Source organism: Cucumis sativus, chromosome 4, assembly GCF_000004075.3.
Source record: "Cucumis sativus cultivar 9930 chromosome 4, Cucumber_9930_V3, whole genome shotgun sequence".
In the NCBI taxonomy this organism is placed as follows: Eukaryota; Viridiplantae; Streptophyta; class Magnoliopsida; order Cucurbitales; family Cucurbitaceae; genus Cucumis; species Cucumis sativus.
Genome location: NC_026658.2, coordinates 13604403 through 13624066, shown reverse-complemented (window position 1 = coordinate 13624066; position 19664 = coordinate 13604403). Strand labels below are relative to the sequence as shown.

Sequence of the window (19664 nt, the reverse complement as noted above, 5' to 3'; positions counted from 1 at the left end):
TTTAGTATTCTCTTATAGACTTATCAAATTCTTCTTTTTCTCCTCTCCTCTCATATATTTAATTTGAGTTCCTAACTTTTTTGTGTATTTAATATAACGTGAATTACACGTTTTTTTAATTCTTTCCTTTATTTCATGCCTCTTTAAAAATTCAAAAATCACATTATAAAAATTTGATATTCAACAATAATAATAATATTTAACACCAAAGCAATCTCCTCAATTCATCTACTCATTAAAAATATAAATGAATAAGATTCTAAGATTTTTTTTTTTGTTTGGAGATTAGACTTTAGAAATAAAATGAATGATCAACAAACAAAATTGGAGCAGCCCATGACGCATTAATGCTTCATAAAATCTTCAATTCTCAATTATATTAAAAAAAATAAAAAGAAAACAAAGAAATAAACTTTTTTTTTTTAAATAGAAAAATAAATTCTATGGTATCACATGGAAGAAAATATTAATTTAATTAAAAGAGGGAATAATGCCAATGACACTTTTTTTTTTCTTTCTAATAAATAAATCATAATGTGATTTTGACGTGAGACTTATTTTAAAACTTCTTATTAAAATAATAATTTGGTAAAAGAAAATAAGTATTTTAAATTGACCGATAAAACTTAAACTTACAAGTAAAAAATTTAGAAGTAAAACGAATATTTAGATGGTTAATTTTCAAAAACTAATAATAAAATTAAAAAAATGTCTATTGAAAATGATTTTGAGATTATTAAAAATTTATCTTCTTTTTTTTCTGCAAAGATAATTTAAATAATTCAAAATAAATCCAATTAAATGTTTGAACTATAAAGTACAGCTAATTAAAAAAGAGAGAAAATGTTGTAGATAAAATTGAGAAATAAATATTGCAACCCCTTTTTCTAAAAAGAATATTTTGGCCTTAGGATTAGTTTTTTCAAAAATCATTATTACGGAATTGATAGCATTTAATTGTAATTAAAGTCAACTTAAGAACAAAAGGGAAAAAAGACACTTATGAAGTAATTATTTAATATTTTATTTGTTTGATTTAGAACTAAATATGAAATATATTTTAACTAAATATGGAATATCTCTTGTATAATTAGGTTAATTGTTATTCGTTTTAATAAAAATGTGTTGATTTGTTTTCTTTTTTTTACTTTCACTTATCATTTTTGGATTTAATATTTATTTTGTGGGTGAATTTATAGTATTTAATTCTATTTATTATGTTGAGTTTATACTTGAGGGTTACATAACCCTCAGGTACTACTTTTGTTTTACCATCAATTCTTTTTGTACTAATTGATTGCTAATTTTATGTTATGTTTCAATATTATTCTTAAATTAAAAGTTTTGTTTTCTAAGTCGACTTTCTATGTTTTCAATTAAAGTCCAATTGAATTACTATACGAAAAAGTACGTAGAATGAATATATTAAAGTTTTGTTTTTAAATTAACACATTATATTATAATAATTTGGGCATGAGTTTAAATAATATATAGTAAAGTTTGTTGTGTAATTTGGCATCTATATTTAGGCTATATGGATAAGGATATATATATATATAAACCCCTTCTTGAAATGAAAAAGAAAATGTGGAAAATGGGCATAGAGAAGGCATCACTTTAGCCTTAAATGAAAAAACCCAACCCCCGATGTCGAACCGGCCGGGTCCATTACTCTCCCATCCCTCACCGCCACACCACAACCCTCTTGCTTTCATTAATTCCCCTTTCTTTGTCTCTCTATTTTTTCAATGTATAGAGTAAAGCAATTTTAATTAGAAGAGTAAGAGATTAATTAGTTAAATGAAATGAATATGAAAGATGACAAAGTTGTGAATAAAGAAAGAGAATTGAAATCCAAAAGGAAAGATGCATTTGATTTTGGATTAGATCAAAAAGATTGGCTGGCAATGATATTTTGTATAGGGTCGATTTTATTGCTGTTTTGGTCTAAGCAAATAGATTAATTAAGATGTGACACAACCATGGTGCCATTCTTTGACAACTAAGGCCCCATCTTATGAAAAGTATATCAAATCATATAAAATATATCAAGAAAATGTGTCACAATCAAACTAATTAATAATTGGACTCAATCACCCTACCTTATTATTATTATTATTATTATTATGCCGACCTCTAATCTATCTTATTCTCATTTAATTATTATTATACAAAACTATAACATTGTATGCCTAAGGTGTTTACATTACACTCATCTTTCTATCATCTATATATTCACATCTTTCTAATCATAAATTATCATGCAATGATGCTTTAGAATGTATGTTTTTAATTAAAAGAAAATAAATGCATGTAATTTATAGGAACCAAACGTGAAAATATTCACATCCTATAAGACAATTTTAAAAAAGGAAAATGCTCATGAACCCATCACGTGAATTATAAAAAATAATTAATCAATCACACATGCCTTAAAAAATGATTTCATACTCCATTTAAACAATCTCGTAGTAAGTCTAAACGATCTCTTGTACCAAATTAAAACGATTTATCAGTAATAGTGGTATATCTCTATCTATCTCAGATATTCAACTAATCGTTTAGATATTAGTATACGATCGTTTAGATTCTGTCATCATTATTCAAGAGTAAATTTGGAATTTATAAAAACAACATTGATTTTAAATATTTGGATGTTTTTATTTATTTATGAATATATATGAAAATATTTTTAACTTTAATCAAATTAAAAAAAAAAAAAAAAAAGTCAAAGATGGGGGATTTGTGTCATTTAATGATAGTTTGAGTCCTAAAATTGTAAACAATTTTAGTGAAGGGGTTTCTTTAGCAAATAATTAAAACAGATGATGAGTTTAATTAAATAATTGAAGGAAAGTCAAGAAGGCATTTGGGTGAATAATAAATATTAGTTTAGTTTTATAGTAAGAAATGATGCAATTAATTAAGATAATAATTAAAAAAGAAAGCTTTGCTTACATCGGACAGCACACTTCACCATATCTTTCCCAAAACCCAATTAGTTTTTCTAAAACGATAAAATTAAACTATCAAATGTTTTAATTTCAACGCCACCCTGCTCATTAACCCATTAATTTAATCCTTAATTAACCCATTAATTTAATTCTATTATTATGCAAGCAAACATCTATACGTTACTCTTTTACTATTCTATTAAAACTAACTTATAGAGTTACCATTCTCTCTTCCATTCTCTAGTTTTTAGAGTTAGATTAGGGGAACATGTTCGTGACAATTTCGTTTTTGTTTTAAAAGATATTTTTCTCTCTAATAAGAAAAATTTAAAGAGTGAAGAGCATGAGAGTTAGGTGTAACCCTAATCATTATTTGTTGGATTAAAGAGTTTGAGCTACTGGTCAATCGTATAAAAATTATGAGAAAGTGCTATTGTAATTAAGATTGAAGAGAGAACTATTTTGTTCAAATTAAACAATTTTTACATAATAGATTTCTCTTTGATGGATCATAGTTTTTCTCCAAGCCATCGATCGATTTACGTAGGGCTAGAGGGGGCACGTGTCCCCTATCACATTATTGATTTTTGTATTTTAATATTAAATTTGAAGTTTCGAATTACAATATATATTAAATAGGAGATAGTTGCAAATTTAGTAATTAAATTCAAAATAATTAAGTATATTTGCAAATTTCAAAATTTGTCAAATTCTATCAATGATATAAATCTATCACCGATAGATCATGTTATAAATATTGGTTTATCACTGATCAACCATACGAAGTCCATCAGTGATAGTTTTGCTATATTTACAATTTTTTTAAAATTTTGCTATAGTCTTAATTATTATTGTTGAAATAGTTATTCATTGCAATTTTCATTAAAGATAATAATTTATTTTAAACAAATTATGTTCGCAGTAGAATGGCTCTCCCTCTACTCTTACAACCATCAAGTTGTGGCTTTGTGTTATGCATTTTTCCGTTTACTAATAAAAATTAGATTAATTTTCATAAATATAACAAAATGGTAAAATATTTACCGTCCATACAACAATTTAAGAAAAATCCATCAAGGCTAATTATTTTTTTTAGAATTCCATATTTGCTCTAATGATTTTTTAATTCTAATTTTTCTACATCATTCTCTATTCTCTTCTTTACCATCTTCAACAATATTACTTCTTTTCATGTCTATCGTAAAAATATTAGATAGTCAAATCTAAACAAATTGTTTACCCAACAATCTTTAAAAAAATCGTTTAGATTTGGTTGTCCATATTTAAACGATCAAATGCTACATGATTATTTTTCGAATACTAAACTATGGTTTCCCAAATATATTACTTGCGTCGGATGTCAAATTAATCAAGGATATTTTTGGAATTTTTTTATTGTGGGCCTATGAACTTTTTCCGTTTTCAAAATTGTTTGTAAATATTTGATGGTTTTGTTCTACTTAGAAAAATACCTCTAAAAAGGAAGGAATAGAGTAAAATATAGGTGATGATTAAAATTGAGGAATTAATATGAAATAAGCAAAGGCCTTATCCCTATTTCCATCTAAGTTTGAAAATGGGAGAAAATGACAATAATAAGTTCTCCTTGAAAAACAACACATCGGGGGCTCACTATTTCATTTATAAAAGGTTGACGACGATGACGATAAGACATTAAAGTAAACCAAACGTGTCACAATTAAACTAACGCCGGTTTTAATCATTTTACTTTATTCATATACAAATATATCTCTACTCCATCTTTTTCTCATATTAAAGAATATCAAGATCATTTAAATATAATTTTGCCACAATCATTTACCATGATGATTGACACGATAGTTTAAATTTGAAGTCATTTTTTCATTCTTTAAAAGGAACTACACGATCGTGTTGACATAATCTAGATAATCGTTTACCATTGTCAACATAATTGTTTAAATTTAAAAACATTTTTCCATCGTTTAAAACGAGTGTAGTTGATATAATTTGAATGATCGTTTACCATTGTCAACATGATCGTTAGATTTGAAGTTTTTAACGATAATTAATTGGACTACATGATCGCTTACCATAATCAACACGATTGTTTAGCATGACTGTAGTACACGATCATTCAAAAAAAGATCACTCATCCACGTGTTGACTAGAGCATTTTTTGTATTTTTCATTATGAATCTGTGAGTTTTTTTTTTTTTGTTTTCAAAATTATTTTATCTAGTGTAAATATCTTAGGTCTTGGTGTTACTAGATTATTATAGGATGGTGGGAGACTAATTAGACAGAAAACAAAAAAAAAACAAAAAAGTTCATGGACTTATTAAATACAATAAAGTTATTTAATTGAGAGGTTGATTAGAATAATAGAGAAATGAAGAAAAAGAGGTGAAGTAGACTCACATATTCCCACAAAAGGATTGGCATCATGTGTAGAGAATTAAAGATAAAGTTAAGATGATATGAGTATGAGTGAGTGTGACAATCCAAAAGCAATTCATATATAAAAATAATGCAATAACTAAGAGAAAGAAAGTGACATTGTTTGGCATTCCCACATGGAAAAACTAAAACCAATATTCAAATTAGGGTTAGGGTTAGGGTTAGGGTTTATGAACCCTTTTTCTTCTTCTCTCTCTCTATTTAAACAAATATTTTCTTTAGACAAATAGACTTTATGGCATGTGATACCCAATTATTTTTTATTTTGTGTGGACTCCCTCTTCTTTTCATTGCTTTCCACATTTAACTTAGTTTTTCTTTTTTCTTTTGCTTTTTACTCCCTTTTGGGTCCCACTTTCTTTGCCTTTTGATCCCTCCATACAACTTGTTTCTCTCTTTTCACCCCCCACAATTTGCTTTATTCACACTAAAGTTCTCTTTTTCACTCATTGTGTTTTTCTCACTTGATTGAATATTCCCTTTATTATTCTTATTAAATTCCAAAAACACCTTTTTAAATACATCCTAAAATCTTCAATTCCAATTTCAATAAAATCTCAAAGAAGAAAAAAAGAGTTTGAACATGATTGAATAATTGGTATTAATTTGGACAAGAAACTGAGTAGAAAAGGTTAATAGATTTTGAATTCCTTTACCCCTTACTTTATTCATTCTCTCATGCTCTGCTATAGTATCAAAGTCATAACCTTTAAATTCAATTAGCACACATAACGTATTAAATAAACAAATAAAGCAATTAATTAGATTGACCATTTAAAATAATAATGGAATTGGTAAAAGGGAAATAAACTCAATAATAGAAGTCAAAATACACTTTATTTAAAATTTGATAACTAAACCCTAAAAATTGATTAATTTTAGTAATTCATCCAAATGAACTTTTATTGAAATTAATTTTTAAAATTTAGAGTGAAAATGGTAGCAAAAATGGAATGAATTTAAGATGATTTATGGAAAGTTGAAAGAGTAAAAGGGAAAATAATATATAAAGTTTGATGATAATTAAAAGTAATTAAAAGGAAAGATAGATATAGAAGTAGTTGCTTATTCACTATCAAAGCCATCAACCTTCTAGAAGCGATTTAGAAAATTGGGAGAAAAAAGAAAAAGGTGAAAAACAAAACACTGTCCTTTTCATAGCCATAATGGACAATTTGGAAAAGCCCTAATTTTCCAATTTTTGCAACTTGAGAAGTGCTTCCCTACACATTATTATTATTATTATTATTATTATTATTATTATTATTATTATTTTACTATATGTATATATATTTTGTAAAAGACAATATTAAACCTTCTAGAACCTTTTTTCCCCAAATAAATAATAATAATAAATAGAAAAAGAAAAGCTTCTAGAAGACTTAGCTTGTGAGTGGTGGCAATCAATAATTCAAATCCAAAGGAGAGGACTTCAAATTTTAAATGTGTACCAAATTAATGGGTTGGGAACTATAATCACATACATTCATTCAAACTATAATTAAAAGTCTCACCCATCTTTTAAAAGTTTTAAATGTGTTTATATGATTTGAAATATGGACGTTGACACAAAATCGAGATATTGATTCTATGGAAACATTGATATCGATTGAAAATTTAAAAATTGTTATTATTAGTTAATGAAATCTTTATATTGTAGTTTAATCGTCGTTTTCTTTAAGGTAGGATAAAATTTAGATCTAGCATATACGAAACCAAAGATTTTAAAACAAAATAGAATAGAGAGACCCGTAAATATAACTAAAATTAATTAAAGTAATTTTTTTTTCTTGTTATCTCAAATAAAAGATAAGTAAGTTGTTTACTATTATTAGTGGTTTGCTTATTATTTAATATTAGTTATTTGTTTCTAATAACAATATCAATCTCAATTAAGGGAAATAATGTTAATAATTTTCAATTGAATGTAGATTATATGTATTTTCATAAATATATTTGATAATAACAAACTCATTTATGAATATAGAATGTTATGTCATATAAATGTACATTTTTTTTTGTTTATAGAAGCAAAGATTTGTATAAAAACAATTTAAAGATGTTCATGCGATCGGGCAATTTACGCTCCTCATTTCATTTTCCATCCTCGTGAAATTTCCGATGGGGATCGAGGTGGAAATTTTTTTCATATGATTTATTTATAAACATAAACAGTTAATTTAAATCACTAAGATAAAAAAACTTTAATTAAATAATTAAATCTACGAAATTGTTTATTATGGTTAGTTTTTATATGATAACTGAGTTTAAACATAAATCGGTCAAATTTTGGCGACATGAAGTCGAGGTCATGCCCTCGTTTAGCTCAAGGAGAATTTTTTTCTCACTTCCTCCGGCCCCTTGAACCCATGAGACTCATCTCGAACATTTCTAATCGTAATAGACTATAACTCATGATTTATTATAGATAGATTGTTACATTTTCATATATTTATAAATATTTTAATAATTTTTCTAGACAAAATGTTATTAAAGGAAGAAAAGGAAATACCCACGAAAATATTCTGTAGTACAATAAATTAAAGACTGAAGTACTTGAATATAAAATCACAATAAATGCAATATTACTGTAATATTGAAAACATTTTAATAATTATTTTTACTTTAATATGAGTTATAATAATATATGTTGGGATGCATATATTATTTTAGTTTAATAAAAAAAATAGTAAATGCAATAACCTTTAATAAAAAATAAAAAATACTAAATAATTAATTTTTTTTTCAAAAATAGCAAATACTACAAAATATTTATAACTTAGTAAAATTTTTAAATTCAAATAATCACATTAACGTATCAATGATTATTATTGATAAAATAAATTCTTTTGTTATCGCTTGTAAATATTTTTACTATTTTAAAAATATTTATAATAAAAACTATAGAAAATTGAAATTAGTTGAAGGATTTTAAATAGTATTTGATAGTTATTATAAAAGGTGGTCTAAAATTTTGTAAGATCAAATTTAAGTACAAGAGTATAAATAAAAGGTTATTTGAAAGAAACTATTCAGGATGGACGAAAATATTTTATTTTTTTTAGAAGAAGAGAAAAAGTAGAAAAAAGAAAGAAAGAAAGAGAGAGAGGAGAAAAGAAGAAAAGAGAAAGCGTCTAAAATGTTGTGAATATCATAAATGCAAGCCTATCCACAACAATATGAATTAAATTAAAAGAAAGCTTTCACCACCACGTGTCAGTCTTCCACTCGATTAACTCTCTCCATGGGGCCACCCAAAGCTGACTTCCCTAACCAAAACACTCTCTCTTCTTTCTTATCCTTTTCTATACACTAACTTTTTCTTTTTTTTTTTATACTCTCTTTTTATATTTCTTTTTACAATTTCAAATTAATTCATTTGCTTTAACTAAATAATATTTCCCTTTATTTATTTATTTGTTATGTACTTTTCATACATCTTAATACTAATCGCTATAATATAGATTTTGTACCACAAAAGTTCTAAAATATTTACTTTCTTTTTTCTTGGAGAAAATAAATGAGTTATTAAATATTTTATGAATGAAAGAGAAGAAGTAAAAAAAGGGAAAGAAAAAGAAGAAGTCTTCTTTGTATTGGGAAAAGGAAAGGACGATTTAGTCCTTGAGAATTAAAAGAAAAAAAAAGGGGGGGATAAGGAATGAATTTGGGCCATCAATAATTTGTTTAAATCTCAACCCTTTTTTCTTTATCCTTAAGGAATAAATCCAACCGTTAATCCCATGTGGAATTTGGAGAAAATAAAATCTTCATTTTCCGAATTATTAGTTATCCCTATAAATATGAGAGTGAAGCTAAGTGATCTTCGGCATTCAAACAAAATATCAATCCCTTTTTTTTTCTCTCTCTCAATGGAAAACTTCGAATCCAACTTCACCGAGTTCATTCCGGGTCTTCCTGAAGAACTCAGCCTCGATTGCATCACTCGTTTGCCTTACACATCTCACCGTCTTGCCTCCGCCGTTTGCCGCCGTTGGCAGCAACTCATCTCCAGTCCCGATTTCTATTACCACCGTCGAAAATCCGGTGCCACTACTCTTCTCTCTTGCTTCATTCAAGCTCTTCCCCCAGCTTTCTCCACCACAGGATGGAAGCTTTGTACTTCACTCGCTTACGGACTCACCGTTTTCGACTCACTGAGTCAATCCTGGGACCGAATCCCTTCGATTCCACAATACCCAGATGGTCTTCCTCTGTTCTGTCACATAGCTAGTACCGAAGGAAAACTGGTGCTCATGGGCGGCTGGGATCCAGCAACTTACGACCCGATTATTGATGTTTTTGTTTACGATTTCACCCAAGGTGCCTGGAGGAAGGGGAAAGATATGCCATCTAAGCGATCCTTTTTTGCAATTGGTGCTTCCGATGGAAGAGTCTACATCTCCGGTGGCCACGACGAGAGCAAAAACGCCTTGAAATCGGCATGGGTTTACGATCTGAGAACCGACGAGTGGACTGAGTTGCCCCAAATGAGTCAGGGGAGGGACGAGTGTGAAGGTCTGATGGTCGGCCGTGAATTCTGGGTTGTTAGCGGCTACGACACCGAGCGACAGGGGATGTTCGACGCCAGCGCCGAAGTTTATGACCTGGATTCCGGGGAGTGGCGAGTAGTGGATCAGGCATGGGAAGAAGGCCGGTGCCCGCGGGCATGCATCGGAATGGATAAAGACGGAAAACTAACGAACTGGTCTGAATCAGCTCCGGCAGTGAGAGTGGGAGCGTGTGGGATGGTGATGGGAAGCCGGACTTTAGTGACCGGATCGGAGTATCAAGGGGGGCCGCAGAATTTCTATGTGATGGAAGGGGAGGGAGGGCAAAATGGTAAAATGAGGAAAATTAATGTTCCAGAAGAGTACGGTGGATACGTGCAATCGGGATGCTGCGTCGAGGTGTGATTGATGAAAATATCGGGGGGCAGAGGGTATTGTCGTCATTTTGCTAAGTTTGGGAATATTATATATATATAGTTATCGACTATGTACATATTTACATACAGAGTGGGAAGAGATTACGAAATTTTTTTTGGTATGATGCGTAATTAAAACTTTCCTCATTTTCCAATATAATATATAGTTTTTGGACTTTGGGCTAATTCTTGTGTGGTGAATTTATTTCTCATCGTCTATATCTCTCATCTTTTTTGTATGTATATATAATTTTTAATTTTTGTGCAAGTTTTCTTGTAGCCGACAGTGAGCTTAACTCCTCTGTAAACAACTTTTTTTTTTTCTTTTTGTCATTCTCGAAGAAAAATGTAGGGAAATTTAAAAAATGCACAACATGGTATTGAAGCAAGATTGATGTGTCCAAAAGTATGCAAATAAGAGTTTTGTGAGGTTAGAATTAGACTACATTACTTTATTTGAATTTGAAAAAGGGTTTAGAGCACTTGAAAAGTGTTGCAATGAATGGTTTGATTTAGAGTCACTGAAATGAGGGTGTTCAAATTTGGAGTTGATAAAGTGGTTGAGGTATATAGATAATTACATCCAAGGTTGTTTGAGTATAAGTAACCCGATACAGACTCACCACTAAAGAAGATCATTTATTTCAAGTTAGAAATTAAGTGATTCTAAAACATATGACTAAGAAAGTACATCTCTGGTCGTTTGAGTGAGTGACCAGACTTTGATTCACCACCATCACCTATCATCTATATAGAATTCATTGTAAATTAATGCACTTACAAAAGTTCGATTTAATACAGCTTCCCAATTGCAGAGGATAAATTAATTCCATCCCCCACCCACCCCCACCCCCACTATGCATCCTGCTATAGTTTCGATATTTTGAAATACCAAACCAAAATGAGAAATAGGGTTTTTAACACAAAATGCCTTTCAAGTACGAAAATGCAGTGTTTTTAACACTTGAAATGTCATTCCACGGTCTCTTATAGGGTTTAGAAAAGAGTAGCCTTAGATCTACTTTTAAGCTTCAGGAAAGAAATGAAAAAAGAACATATGTATATACACACATGCATATACTTTTTTATATATATAAAAGTATAAATGAAGAAACAAACACATAGCATAGACAATCTGGCAAGTGAATTCCACTCTTACACACCACGTTATCCAAGTCCAATTCAATATGGTATTAAAACTAGATCCATTGTAGAGAAAGTTCCTTTCTATCCATGCAAATGATAAAATTTTTTAACCAATTTTATAAATCAAAGTATTTGATGATCAAATCAATGTTTCTATCTAGTTAATGTCTATGGGTACAAATATCATGGCAGCCACCAACAAAGCTCTCTTAGTAATCTACAATGGTGAACTCATCCCTTTGCAAAGCTGGTTTCATTGAGTGTTTTCCTAACCCTGTCTCACATATAGGCATAGACCATCTTCAATAGCACTCACGGTTCTCCTGAAACAAAATAAAAAAGATACCGATCAAATCAATGCATAAGTTTCCTTTTTCATTTCGATAACAGTAGGTGTCCAAATTAGCTTATGAATAGCTCAACTTATGTTGGGAGATTGCTTACTTATCCCACATATTTGATATAAGAAAAGATATATAAAATCAAAGCATAAGCACCCTAAACTGATTAAAAGGAACAGAAATATACAACTCAAACCCCCGCACTTAAAACAAGGCGTTAAAAGAAAATGAAGTATATATCAGCTAATCAAACGGTGTTACCAATCAATTTACACTATAGTTGTATGCTAGAGTTCTTCTGGGACTGGCACACTACCATATGAGACATGAGTCTTCTTCCACACTACCCAAATAAATTTGAATAAAGATTCACAAGACATGGGTATCAAATAGCAAGACAGAGTGACAGATGAATCAGCATCACTTGCTATGCAAAAAGGTTAAAGTTTGAATGTTTTAAAGTCTTCTATTAATAACATGCAAACAACGAAAGTAAAGGGCATGCAATTTCTAATCTTTCCAAGAAGATAGCTACCATGGATTGCAATAACAAACAGAAGCTATATGATCATTCATTTAATGGATTTCTCTATCTAGTAACTTTCTAGTTTAAATTGACTTATTAGCAATTTAACATTCCTCAAAAATCCAGAACCAACAAAAAGAAAGGGAATCAAAATGAAGTCAAATCCATATTGGAACAAAGAGACAACAAGCCAGCCAGAACCAGAAATCGAGGATGGCTAGCGAAGTGTGGACTGTGAATTTTCTTCTTAGAATCTTATGTGCATCGAGATCAAGAAAGATAGTATACCCTTATCAATGACAAAGGAAATTTAGATTGGATAAATGAAGATTGAATCGTATAATAGCCGTAAAGGAAATGAGGAAATGAACAAATGCAATCCAAGCTGGAAAAAATTATCTCAAAAGCTAACTTTAATGTTGTTTGTTTATGGAAACAAATTTGGCAAGTGAAAACAGTAGTCGTTGACTGATTAACTGGATATTCATAACAGTAAAAGGAAAAGACATCAGAATCAAATTCTTTCAAGACATTCAGTCAGACAAGAAAAAATAAATATCCAATCAAACAACCTTCCGTCTAGCGAAAGTTTCATAAAAGACTGTCACGAACTCAATCAATCGCAATAGAATGTAAATTCCTGCTTAATCTTCTATCATATCACCGTAAATCATCTCCAAAAGAATTGCTAGCACAAACATTCAACGTGTGATCGAAGTTAAAGTTACTGAATGAATATTCAGGCGCAGCTAGGGAATTCAATTATCATAGTGAATTCAAGGAACTAAACCAAAGCATGCCCAATTAAGCAAAATATCAAATTACAGGACAATTTCCAAAAGATATACGTACCTTCTCACATATCAGATCGAACTCGATCAATCACACTTACAATCCAACTTCTGTCTGGCAGCTCTTGCATTATCATACTCGAATTTCAAAACATTACTTATATGAGAAGTGTCCTTAATGTAAAACCTCCTGCCAAATTGGCTCTCCTCTATAGCCGGAAAGTAACAGAAAAGCACAGAATTGACAAACGAGAACCACAAAGCTCCAAGAAGACCACCAAGTGTAGCTCCAGCAAAAACCTGTGCAACAGTATGGTATCCTAAATAGACCCTCGAATACATGGTCAAGAGAGCCAAAGACCAAGCCAAGAGATTCAATATCCACTTGCTTTCAGTACCCCAAAGTCCAATCCCTTTATAGGACAAAAGAGTGAAGTATATAGCAAAGAAAAACATATACTGAGAGTGACTAGATGGCCAACCATGCGAATCACACATTTCCAACAACGCACACGTCTCAGGACGGGCTTGCTGAACGGAGGTCTTGATGAATTCATTTACGAATTGAGAGATTACAAGCCCTAGGGCGAAGAACATACCCTGTAATTCGCGACGGAAGATGAAGTGAGAGAGAAATCCACCAAGACTAATGAAGACGGGGACCAAAGAAACCCAAGCTAAGAAATGGCCGAGCTGATCTCCCCTCTGGTAGCGGACATGGGTCAAAGACACAGCCTTGAGTGGTGCCGCCGCCATGGAATTAGTGGAATCAAATTTCAAAGGAGGAACTAGAAGGAGAGAACCATAAATAGATCGGATCGGAGAGGAAAGGAATTCGAATGCGTGAGATCGGAGAAAAACAAGTAAGATTTGTCGCCAGGGAGAGAATCGAATTAGGAACGGGCGATGCAAACTTGAAGTGGTGGACGAAGCAAGAAAATGCTGCAGTGTTATTTCTCAATAAATGATATTTTATGTAATTAGTTTGCATAAAATAACATATTTTCAACCAAATAAAATATTAAATTATTCATCAAATATACCATACCTTTTAAACTATTTAATAATCTATTTTTTTGAGGAATTTTATACACCCATATATGTATATGTTCATTGATTAATATGTATGGTTGTTCTCAGTTTTGCTTCCAAAAATAATATGATCAATCATTCATCTTCAACTATCCTTAAATGATAACATATATTATAAGAGATTTTTTAAAATTAAGTATCTAAATTGACATTGTTTTTTTAGTCTAGTAATGACAACCGTTGCACTTATATACTTTTTTGGCAAAATATTGTAGTGTTAGAGATCAGTTGACTATTGTATACAGAGTTTTTTTACATAATAAGCTTTATGAATATTCGTATAATCTTATATATTTCGTGGTTCCCTAAAATGACCAAATAAACAACTTTAAATGGTAGTAATATCATTATAATGCAAAAGAAAAAAAAAAGATTAGAAAACAATTGTATAGCTTAAACATGTATTTAATAACTCCATGTAAACAAATTAACGATCCAAAACATCTAAAGCCTAAACTCTAACTAAACAATTTGCACCTACACACCCATCCTAAAGTTGGTTGGACTAAATTATTAGCGTTATCTCTATCGGTGCTTCTCTCGATGAATGAACAGATCATATAAACATTAAATCATTGATAAATTTTGAAATTTTTTAAATACATATGGAATCAATTTTGAATTTAATACCTTGCAATTTGCTTGTTGAATTTATTACCTTGCAATTTGCTTGTTGGAACTTTTATTACCTTGCAATTTGCTTGGAAGCAACTTGGTGTCCTTTGTATTAGTTTAATTCAAAAAAGTATACTATATGAACTCTGCAACCTTATGGGCACAATTTACAATTTTTATTTTGAAAAATATTTTATTTCTATGAATGTGTAACCAAGTATTGTTAGTGAACCACGTATATATATTCTTTGTTTTCTGAACAACAATATACCTAACCAAACCAAGGTTGTGATGAGATTTTAGCACGATGCAAAGTTGCAGTCCCTTGCAACTTTAAAGTGTTATGATTGTGGAAGAGCTCATTAATTTTCCCGTCCTTGTTTAGAAGTGTTCTTAGGAATAGATTTCTTTGTTTTACCATGATTTTGGCCTAATATTTTCTACCACTGCATCATCATAAACCATAAGAAATAAAATTGAAAAATGGAGTAAGGAAGATTTTGGTCCCATCTAAACAATTTATGCAAATTCAGGAGAAGAAAAGTTGTTACAGATGGATGATGTATACCCGTGAGAAGTGATTAGCATTGGGTTAATTAAAGCAGTAGCAGAGAATTAGAAGAGTACTTAGTCATGGAGAATGAGAATGGGAGTGAGGGTGAGAATGGGAGTGAAGGCTATCAAAAATATCAGCAGGAGGAATAAAGTAGTCCATGCTAAGACCAGCAACGTTAAACATCACATCGTCAATACTCCAAATCTCTTCCATGCGAGTCCTGCTAAATTGGGTGGACATTTCCCCAAACTTGAACACAGTAGCTATAGACCTGCCACGGTGAGCGATGAGGACCCCATCCACGTCTCTGTAATCCCCAATGCAGCTTCCAATGGTCGTTTCCCAGTACACAGCATCGCCTTCAGTCTGGACCCTGGTTAGATGCGAGTCCTCCAGGTACACTAGCACTCCACTCTTTTGACAGAAGTAGCCATATAGTACATGCCTTATCACTTCCGCAGGCCCCTCATTCCTCTCCATCACTGCCTCCCTCTCTGCCGATACTTTCAGCACAAAGCAATCGTCTTCTCCGATTCTCTTTTCTCCCAGACATTGAGCTTTCTCAAACAGCCTCGCTGTGCTCTTCGGATCTAGCCCCTGCCATTGTATATCAATAACTCAAGACCCAACAAATTAAAATCAATAATGTTAATGCTACGTACTGTTTGTTTCTTCATGTTATCTTTACACTTTGATGGTTGCAGTTTCTAAGTCTCCAAGAAAGTTTAAGATAATAATATGGTATTGGTATAATGGTATTTCTAAAACAAATATCAAATTGTTCTAAGATAACATAAAAAACAAAAATAGATAGAGGTAATTAAATATATGATATAGCTTTAATGAACTTACTTCCTCCGGCGCCTCCTAAAGAAAGAAATGCATCTCGAGATAGGTGCAATTACTATGGCCTGGGTGGCCCCATTCATATTAAAATATTGCAAACAAATCTATGCCATTGGATTTCATGATCATCATTCTTCGTGATTAAAAAAAGCGAAGAAAAGAAAAAGTAAAAAGGAAAAGAAAGAAGAAAGAAGAAAGAAGAAATGAGACACAAAATACAAACTAACAACTGTTAAAGGCAGAAAGAGAGGGACAAAAAGCAAGAGCAATTGGGACCCTTGAATGAAGAAAGACAGAGAGGGAATGACGTCACTAAGAATAATCAATCACGTGCCATCCATCCCCAAAGATCTGAGTGTTTCACTATTGGAAAAGCATAAATATGTACGATAAAGCAGGGGACAGTTTCTCTATCATTGTCAGCTATTTCTTGGGATTGTTCATTTGTTGACAGTCTCTGTCCTAACCCATTTCTTCTTTCAAAAATCTCTCAATTACTAAATAACCCCACATCTCTTTTTTTTGTTTTATTTTGATTCTCACCATCCTCTCATTCTTGTCGTTGAAAATGGTCAAACTTATACCCAAAAAAAGACTAAAAAGAGTGTGTGAAATGTTTCATACTTAACTCAACTGCATTTGTAACGTAAGAGGTTGTTTGAAGTATTAATCATGAACTGTCGAAAATGAGGAATGTTGAAAAAAATGTGAATGATCAGAGAAGAACCTAAAATGAGATAAAAATGGTGAGAAAGAAGACTGAACTAAAAACTATTGGTAGGAAATGAGTCGTTTAATATCACAATACATTGTATTATAATAATCTCATAGAAACACCCCTAATCGTTAATATTTTGGTAACAGGAGATGATTTAAGTAAATTTAGCAACAGAGATAATAATTGGAGATGAATAAATTTATAGTTTGTTTTGATTTTACTATGTTTAAAAATATGTAAATATTAAAAAGTACCTGAATGATGCGACGGAGGGGACGTTGGGGGCCTTTGGCAGCATGGGTGCCGAGCCAGGGAGTGTGACGCCAGACAGTATTGCCGTCGCTGCCGGCCACCACCTTACTACCTCCAACGACCAATTCAAGTGACCACATAGCTGGTAGCATTTGCCAAAGAACAAAGCAGCCAGTGTCCTCACATCTTGTTCCAACCGTCTTCACAGATTTACCAGAAGAAACCTCTGTTTCGCAACGAATCATCTTCACACTTCCGGTGGCGTACATGTTCTTGGCGCACTTTTGCTGTTTCAGACATCCCGTGGCGGCCAAGTATTGTTGTATAATGTAATGAGGCACGGAAGTTTCAAGAGGAATATGAGGCGGGAAGTAGGAGGTTTGTGGAGGGGAATTATTGGAATGGAGAGGAATGGGAGCGAGAGGACATGCGAGGACGCCGAGCAAGAGCTTTAAATCCTGGGTTTTGGAGTTAGGAAGGTTTGTGAAGGAAGACTGGGAGATGGAGGGGGTGAGGTTGCGTTGGATCTTAAACCAGTCGCGGAGGAATTCCCAGTTCGAACCGGAGGAGTCTTTTTTGTTGGGTTCTTGGTCTTGGAATTGGGGATCTGGGCCTTCCATTAATGGAGTCAAAGGCTGTGAGTACCAAATTTGTTTCGATCTCCTCGACTTTGAAGAAGAAGAAGAAGAAGAAGATCCCCCGTTCCCAATCTCAACCGCCGTCGCCATTCCACCTTTAATTACCTCGCCTTCAACCAGATATAATTTCACACAAACTTACCAATCAATTAAGCTTCAAAACTGAGTCGATTACCAACGTGTTTTAGTAACATTATTGCTGCTGACACCGACCAGGAAATAAAGATTTCAGTTGATTTGGACGGTTTTGTACTGAAAAAAAGAAGATCCAGTGAAGAAATGAAAGGGAAAAAAAAGAAAAAGAGAAAAGAATGGGGACTATGAAGTGTGAAAGTCTCACAGTGGGTGGTGGCCGGAGTTAAGGAGAATGTGAGAGAAGGAAAGATGAAGATGAGAGGATGAAGGAGATGAAAGTATAAAAGAGAAGATTGGGAAAAGACAAAGGTGGGAGAGTGTGATTATAAATATTAAATGGAAACTGAAATCATTACTTTCCTTATCGTATTTTAATCCAAAACGCATGCATGCCTTCGAGCGTTTTTTTAAAAGAATATTTTTACTCTCAAATTCATTTTGTTTCCAAATATAATTATATTTACTTTTACGATTGAGTGAAGCTTTTACATCTATCTCATTTAAATCTAAAAACAAATTACTCATTTCAAATATGGAAACCCAATGCATGAAAATAAAAATAAAATAAATTACAAAATTTATCTCATAAATTACGAAATAAAGTTGAGTAGTTTATTAGCTTGAGTGGATAAGGCTATTAAAATTTAAATAGTTCTTTTATATATACATTAAGTCTCTCAACCCTTTTCCCCTATACCAAATTGTTATGAACGGAAAAATTATAATTAATGACCATTTTATTAATAATAATTAAGTATATATCAATATTTTAAAAAATTGTAAATATAGCAAAATTATCACCAATATTTGCAACATGGTCTATCAGTGATAGACTTATATCATTACTATATTTACAAATTTTTTAAAATGTTGCTATATACTTAATTATTTTGAATCTAATGGCTAAATTTGCAACTATCCCTTAAGTTTTTAGGTTAATAAGTGATGATTCGAAAGATTTTAATCTAATTTTGTTTTGTTGAGTGTGATTTGGAATGTAATGTAACGTGATAAAAAACTCAAACTTGGATTAAGTGTTTTAGGTCAAAGTTTTTAATTCAATTTACTTTTTCACTTTTTACGTATTACGATTTTGTTTTCGTTTCGAGTTCGATTACTCACATTTTTCAGTACGTTGAATAATCAAGACGTTACATTTGAGTCGTAGGAGAGGATGGAGAATTTGAAAAGGAAAGAAGATGAGAGAACATATAGATATTATATTATAAGAGATTGTTAGCAAAAACAAAAAGTATGTAGAAAATGTTGAGATTAGAGAGGCGATTGGAAAACGAAAAAGATGAGGGGAGAGAGAAAAGGGAAAATGTATAGTAAAGTCTTGAGATGAGAGAGGAACAATTGGGAATGAAAAAAGTTAGAGAGGGAGAAAAATAACAAATAAAATCATTGCTTTCTTGAATTCAAAGGGTGCATTCAATAAAATACAAATTTGAAAGGGAGAGTGTGGAAACCATATCTATAATACTCTATAATATATTAAAACGTGTGAACGTAGTGATCATCCGATAATATGAATCAAAATATTAAAAAATATATTAAAGTATCAAAATAAACATAAATAGCAGTTTATCATAATCTATCACGTATAGACTGTAAATAGCTGTAGAAGATTTTGTCATTTGAATTAAGTTTTCTAATAGATATATGATTAAATTGATGTAAATTAT

At 31.3% G+C, this 19664-nt stretch overlaps 3 protein-coding genes across 3 annotated transcripts; 1 reads left to right on the top strand and 2 right to left on the bottom strand.

Annotated features, from left to right (window-relative positions):
• The first annotated feature begins 9205 nt into the window (after positions 1-9205).
• On the top strand, positions 9206-10506 carry LOC101216728 (F-box/kelch-repeat protein At2g44130). Its single transcript, XM_004142117.3, has one exon. It carries the CDS (start codon positions 9266-9268, stop codon positions 10307-10309), a length of 1044 nt encoding a protein of 347 aa, XP_004142165.1. The 5' UTR covers positions 9206-9265; the 3' UTR covers positions 10310-10506.
• An 874-nt stretch (positions 10507-11380) lies between these two features.
• On the bottom strand, positions 11381-14097 carry LOC101216959 (lipid phosphate phosphatase gamma). The gene is made up of 2 exons (XM_004142118.3): positions 13186-14097; positions 11381-11789 (listed from the first exon to the last, which is right to left on the bottom strand). The coding sequence occupies exon 1, from the start codon at positions 13878-13880 to the stop codon at positions 13212-13214; it is 669 nt and encodes a 222-aa protein (XP_004142166.1). The 5' UTR covers positions 13881-14097; the 3' UTR covers positions 11381-11789; positions 13186-13211.
• A 1218-nt stretch (positions 14098-15315) lies between these two features.
• LOC101217200 lies at positions 15316-18294 on the bottom strand. The gene is made up of 2 exons (XM_004142119.3): positions 17206-18294; positions 15316-15984 (listed from the first exon to the last, which is right to left on the bottom strand). The coding sequence occupies exons 1-2, from the start codon at positions 17929-17931 to the stop codon at positions 15463-15465; spliced, it is 1248 nt and encodes a 415-aa protein (XP_004142167.1). The 5' UTR covers positions 17932-18294; the 3' UTR covers positions 15316-15462.
• Positions 18295-19664: the final 1370 nt, after the last annotated feature.